The following is a 6644-nucleotide window of genomic DNA, read 5'->3' as shown; positions in this document are numbered from 1 at the left end:
CACACACGGAACGCATTCTGCGTTGTTTCCTTTCCCATCTCCATCCCATAACCCCACGATCCCGCACTCACCACAGGAGGAATTCCAGGTGTAGACCCCAAGGGGTCCCAGGAAGGTCTGGTAGGGGTTGCTGACGGTGTTGGTGCAGGTGAAGCCCGAGCTGAGCAGGGAGCAGAGCAGGGCTAACACCAGCACAGCGATGGTGGCCACGGTCAGCCCGCGGCTCGTGGTGCCACTCAGAGCATCTGCGACTGAAACACAGCGGGGTCAGGGGAACAGGGACAGAACATGACCCCAGTGAGAGCCAGAATGGAAATTTGGGGAGGTTCATGCCAGAAAAAGGGTGGGCAGGCATTGAAACAGAGAGTCACCACCCGTGGAATTGTAAAAGTGCGTGGCTGTGGCACTTGGGGTTGAGTGGTTAAGGCTGGACTCAAATAATTACCTTGGAGAGCTTTTCCAGCCTTAATATTGTGTGGTTTTTTGGTTTTTAGTGCTTAAAGATGGACTCAAATAATTATCTTGGAGAGCTTTTCGAACCTTAATATTGTGTGGTTTTTTGGGGTTCAGTGGTTAAAGCTGGACCCAAATAATTATCTTGGAGAGCTTTTCCAGCCTTAATATTGTGTGGTTTTTTGGGGTTTAGTGCCTAAAGTTGGACTCAAATAATTACCTTGGAGACTTTTTGCGGGTTCAGTGGTTAAGGCTGGACTCAAATAATTATCTTGGAGAGATTTTCCAACCTTACTATTGTGTGGTTTTTTGGGGTTTAGTGCTTAAAACTGGACTCAAATAATTATCTTGGAGAGCTTTTCCAACCTTAATATTGTGTGGTTTTGTGATAACCCAGATTTTTTACTGACCTTAGTCAGCTCTCCCAGCAGCTTTCATAGCCCTGCCCTCACCCATGGCACGTTGGGAATTGCTCCTTAAAAAAAAAGCCCAAACAACCAAAAAATCCCAGGGAGAGTTCAACAGAGCTTCCTGCTTTTCAGGAGATCCCTGGAAAGCAATGATAACAGGAATTAATTCCTGCAATTTTGGAGCACTTGTCACATATTTTAGAAGGATAGAAAGATAAGAGATTCCTCTGCACTGACAGAGTTCTTTGGGTGCTCCTGGCCTCTCTGACTGCCCACGGTTGGATAAATCCTGACATTCCAGGACTTTCCAGGCGTGGCTCTTCCCGAGTCTTGCTCAACTYTTAGGTTTCACTTGGAGCAGTGCAGGCTGTAAACAAACCCTGTGACAGCTCATTTTATTCACAGCTGGCTCCTCCCTGAGACAAACCATTCCCACAGCTCATGGAGGCTTCGAGGGCTTGGGTTAATAAATAACTTTATATTCTGCCGGCCCCACAGTGCCCTGAGCCTGGGCAGGGGCTGCAGGGGTTTATTAGGAACGAGMCCCCCTGGCTGGGCACTCCATTCACAGAAATTCAGAAATGAATTGGCAGAAATTCAATTATTTTGGTTTTCATCTGTACATGGGGGAATTCCTGTAAATAGTGTGGTTTCTGAAAAAAAAGCGGGTTTTTTTGTGTGGGTTTTTTTGTTTGTTGGTTGGGTTTTTTGGTTTGTTTTTTTTTTTAAATGAAGGCTGTTGATGATCTGCTTTGGAATGGCCACTGCTAAAAGCCAACCTGGGCCATTGCTGACAATAATCCCCAAGGTCTGCCTTGGATTACCCTTCTGGGATTGTTCTTCTTCTTCTCCCTCTCCCAAAGGTGACAGTGCCATTTGAAAAACGCACGTGGGGTGCACAGTGGGTTTGAAATCATAGTGGGATTTAAAATGGGGTTCAGAACTCCTCTTGGGGTTGGAGGAGAGGAAGTTCAGCACTTTGCTCTTCCACAACACTGGAAATCCATTAATTCGAGATATCAGCAAAGGAAACACATCTCCTGCCTTGGGAGGACTGGAATGTAAATTATTGTGAATATAAAGATGGAATGTGCGCAGTTCTGGGAAGGGTTTTTCCTGAATGAAGTAAATATGGAATAGAATCATGGAATAGACAGCTCTGGGATGGAAGGGACTTTAAAAATCACCCCATCCCACCCCTGCCATGGCAGGGACACCTCCCACTGTCCCAATGTCCAGTCTGGCCTTGGGCACTCAAAGGGATCCAGGGGCAGCCACAGCTTCTCTGGGCACCCTGTGCCAGGTCTGCCCACCCTACAGGGAGCAATTCCTTCAGCAAATAATCCTTAATTTAAAACATGACCATCATATCTTGTACAGAGCCTAATAATTAATTTAAAATCAAYTCTTCTCATCTTGGATACCTGCCTGAGTGAGTGAGGGAGGGAGGGATGGGGACAAACCCATATTTTGATTATTCACARAGCATCACTTTCCTCTGCAGCTGTGGAAAGAAACTCCCAGCTCCTGATTCTCCCTTTATTCATCCCCGAATAACTGATCTGGGAGAGCTGAGATAACTTTTGGTAAATATTGTCTCAACATTTGAGAAATGATCAGCACAAAACCCCAAATCTGGTGKGGGGAAAACCCCATGCAGAGAACTGAAATCCTTTAGTAGAAATGCTGTGAGTTCATTTCATTAATTGTAATTAAAATCGATCTGATGGCAGCAGCCAGGCCCAGGACTGGGCTGTGGGAGCTGAGTGCAGACAGGAGCAGGGCACAATCCCTGGACTGCTGCCAGCCTGGATCCTCCTCTGCTATCAGCTCTGCAGGGGAGGATCCCACATTTCCCACATTTCCCGAGAAAAATCCACCAGAGCTGCCCACGTGGGGCTCGGGGGGCTAGAACCAAACATAAATTATTTCATTTATTCATTCATTTATCATTGTTTACCCCTGTAAAAATCACTGTCATTATTCTGCTGTGATTAAATTAGGGACTAATTTGTGATTTTGGGGTTGTGTAACGATCCCAGGCCACGCTCCACCTTTGGCTGGGAACTCAAATATCCTCGTGGGGTTTGGTTTGTGCAACACAGCTCTGCCACYGTGGGAACAGGGACAGGTTCAGGAGTAAATGAAGCTGGGGGAAGAAATCAGCTCGAGGTTTGGAGCTGCTGTGCTGGGACATCCTACAACATCCTACCAAAAATGAAAATATTTCCTAAAGAATCTTCAAATCTCAGAATGGTTTGGGTTAGAAGGACCTTAAATCCCATCCAGTGTCACCCCATCCATGGCAGGGACACCTTTCACTGTCCCAGGCTGCTCCCAGCCCCAATGTCCAGCCTGGCCTTGGGCACTGCCAGGATCAGCCACAGCTTCTCTGGGCACCCTGTGCTAGTCCATATATCTAATTTAAACCTATATTCCCTATTTCAAAATTATTTAACGTACTCAAATTTTTGCCAGCTTTCTTTTGAGTGGCTTTTCTCCCTTGCACGTGCGTCCCCAGCATTATTGCTGTGACCTTGATGAGGCAGCAAGGCAGATAAAAAAGTGCAAACCCTCAGAGCTTTCAGCCTTATCCACCTTTGAATGCTGTTTCTTGTGGTTTTTTTTTTCTTTTTCCTTCAGCAGCCATAAAACCTCTCTCTACCAAAACAGTGAAAATTTGGTGGTGGGTGGCAAAATGTTTAAAGTCAGACAATAAATGAACATAAAGAAATCATAAAAAAAAAAATTCTGGGAGGTGAATTAGGTTTGTAAATCCCTTAATAAAGTAGGGAGTGTTGCTTTTCCGCTCCTCACTGAACTTCTGAAAATCAGTTTTACAGAAAGTTCCCATTTTGTGGTTTTTTTCCCCTGTTTTGAGGTGCAGGCCAAGCTYACAGGTGATCAGTTGTTCTTGTTGGGAATGCTGCAGCATTTCTGTGCTTTTGTGGGGGGTCTGATTTTAAACCACTCAAACCCCCAGAGATTTTTGTGCTTATTCTCATTCTCACTTAAAGTACTGCAGGTGAATACACAGAGCCATCCAACAGCAGCTCGAGAAGGTTTGGATGGGATTTTGGGAASGAATTCCTCCCTGTGGGGCTGCTGAAGCCCTGGAATGGGTTTCTCTGGGAGGTTGGGGCTGCCCTGGATCCCTGGAAGTGTCCAGGCCAGGCTGGATGGGGCTTGGAGCAGCCTGGGATGGAAAAGGGTGGGATGGGATGGGATGGATGGGATGGGATGGATGGGATGGGATGGGATGGGATGGGATGGGATGGATGGGATGGGATGGGATGGGATGGGATGGGATGGGATGGGATGGGATGGGATGGGATGGGATGGGATGGGATGGGATGGGATGGGATGGGATGGGATGGGATGGATGGCATAGCATGGCATGACATGGGATCTATGGGATCTATGGGATCTATGGGATCCATGAGAATGGGATGGGATCAATGGGATGGGATCCATGGGATAGGATCTATGGGGCGGGATGGGATTTAAGCTCCCTGTGAACCCAAACCCCTCTGGGATGCTCTGATCCATTGCAGGTGCCCAGTTCAGAGGCTGACAGCTGACCTGAACACTTCCCAGATCTTAATCTGGATCTGGTCAGCTTCTATTGGTGAGAAAAACCCGTGAGGAGAAAAATAATGAATTTCTACCTGTGAGAACATGGYGTCAACAGGAGAAATACAGCAATGAGGCTGTACCCTGAGTTTTTTTGAATGCTTGGGTGTTTATGCTGYAGGTGACCAATGATGATGTCTTGTAGTTAAATAACAGCCAATTAATTTATTTTAGGAGATCAGTAGCCAATGAATGTGGGAAGCCAATGAGAAAACTGCAGACAGCCAGCCCCTCACTAGGACCCTGAGTGTTCTGGATAAGCAACTTYYGTGTGYGACATTTTACWRCRARAAACARAGATTTGTAACKAATTAGATAAAAGTAAAAGAGCTCAGCTGCTCTGAAAGGAGACATTTGGGAAACCAGCTGAGGAGAATTGGTGAGATCTGGGATGAAGAGTCCAGCAAGGAGCTGCTGTGGAAGGGGATGTTTGGATCAGCGAGAGAGMACTGCTGGAGGAGCCATGGAAGATTCCAGAGAGAGAGTAGAGAGGGCTGTGCTCAAGATTTAAAGGGTTGAATCAGGACACCTTCCCCCTTGTCTGTTACACAAATTAACTCGTAACACAAACGATAACACACAAAAGCACAAATGAGACCGATTTTTGTGTGTATGTGTGTCTGTCCCCCCCAGCACTCACCTTGGAAGGTGGTTTGAGACAAGGATGCTGAAAACTGAATCTCATTTATTTAAAAAGAACACAAACTATTGAAATTGCATACTGCTGCCTGTCATTAGCACTGCAAACCATGTATTGCTTGCAAAGCCTTTCTTGATGGTACAAAGATGTTTTAGATTCTTATTTTTCAACACTTCTCCACAACTAGGGCAGTGGAGGAAATGGTCTTAATTTTGCCTGACAGTCTGCTGGGGTTAAAAGTTGATGTACTGAATAGCTTTTAATAGGGTGGATTAAAGTAAGGCAGGAGAACCAGGGGATAAATTGTTGCTTTGAAATGGGTTTTCTGTTGAGTGGGTTAGTTAGTTAGTTAGTTAGTTAGTTAGTTAGTTAGTTAGTTAGTTAGTTAGTTAGTTTTAGTTTTTTAAAATAGCATCTTTCCAAGAACCTCAGGTTCTTCTCTGAGGCTGGAAATGTCTCTTAGCTGACTGCCCTGCTATGAAATCACTCCAGTCTGTGCTCTCACCTGAATTGCAGGATGTAAGTATTTATTTGCTCAGACTTGTGTCTCTTGTAGCAAAGAAKTAATTTGCTTGCATTTGAACTATGGTGTGGCATCTGAATTTTGATTCTCCTTTCTGATACTATTTGTACTATAAGACTAGATAAACACTTTGCAGAACTAACACAAGCAGAGGCTTGCTGTGTTAGGCTGTGTGCAAACATACAAGCAGCCYGAAAAAATCTGAGCACTCACCTTGGAAGGTGGTTTGGGACACYTGCAGCCCTGCATCCACGAACTGCTCGCAGGTTCCTCGGAAGAGGCCGTAGCCGAGGCTGATGGTGACGCTGCCGTTGGGGCGCGAGAAGCGCTCTTGGCTACTGGCCCAGTGCGGGGTGGCCAGCGCCACGCAGATCACCACAAAGGAACCCACACAGCTCCCGAAGGCACAGCCAAACATGCTGCTTTTCTTCCTGGAAGGCATCTTGACAAGGGTTTGCCCGCCGGTTCCAAGGGTTTTGTCGCCGTGATCCTGTTCACTCCGCGTCGCGCTCCCTGTGAGCGCGGAGCCGTCCTGGTGAGCTCCAAGGGAAAGGCAGAGCTCATAAAAATGGAAAATCAATGAACTTTGGYCTGGGAGAAGCTGTTGCCATGGTGACAGCCAAAGCAGCCTGGCAAAGCCGCGGGAATTGTCCAGGGATGATTTAYGGTCGGTGCCAGAGCGGCGCTGCCCTGATCCCAGCTCCGCTCTCATCCCCAGCCCGGGGCTGGTTCCCTGCACGTTCCCTGAGTGTTTCTCACTCCTGGAAGAAGCTAAATTGTTGTTTTTCCCTCTTCAAACCCATAGCTGATCTCCATCTATGTGATGGAAAGAGGTACAAAATGTTCCTTCTCCATTCAACCCCCCAGTGTGCTCAGGAGCTGCCCAAGCAGCCCTTTGGAAAACCTTTAAAATTCTTTAAATTTGGGAAAACACKGGGTTGGGTTGGGTTTTGGTGGGGTAAGGAGGTTCTATCTACTGTCAGTA

The 6644-nt window shown here is 46.6% G+C and overlaps 1 protein-coding gene across 1 annotated transcript in view; it reads right to left on the bottom strand.

Annotated features, from left to right (window-relative positions):
- The window catches only part of CLRN3 (clarin 3), a 9141-nt gene extending 3040 nt beyond the window's left edge, over positions 1-6101 (bottom strand). Inside the window, exons 1-2 of the mRNA XM_057385558.1 lie at positions 5873-6101; positions 72-251 (exon numbers count right to left, since the gene is read on the bottom strand). Of these exons, the coding sequence (XP_057241541.1) occupies positions 72-251; positions 5873-6101 (409 nt within the window). The remainder of the gene's footprint in view (positions 1-71; positions 252-5872) is intronic.
- Positions 6102-6644: the final 543 nt, after the last annotated feature.

The sequence above is a fragment of the Malurus melanocephalus genome, unplaced genomic scaffold (genome assembly GCF_030028575.1).
Source record: "Malurus melanocephalus ecotype Western Australia unplaced genomic scaffold, MMel_1.1 scaffold_841, whole genome shotgun sequence".
NCBI lineage: Eukaryota > Metazoa > Chordata > Aves > Passeriformes > Maluridae > Malurus > Malurus melanocephalus.
Note: the sequence above shows the minus strand (reverse complement) of the source record. Positions and strands in the feature narration are given on the sequence as shown.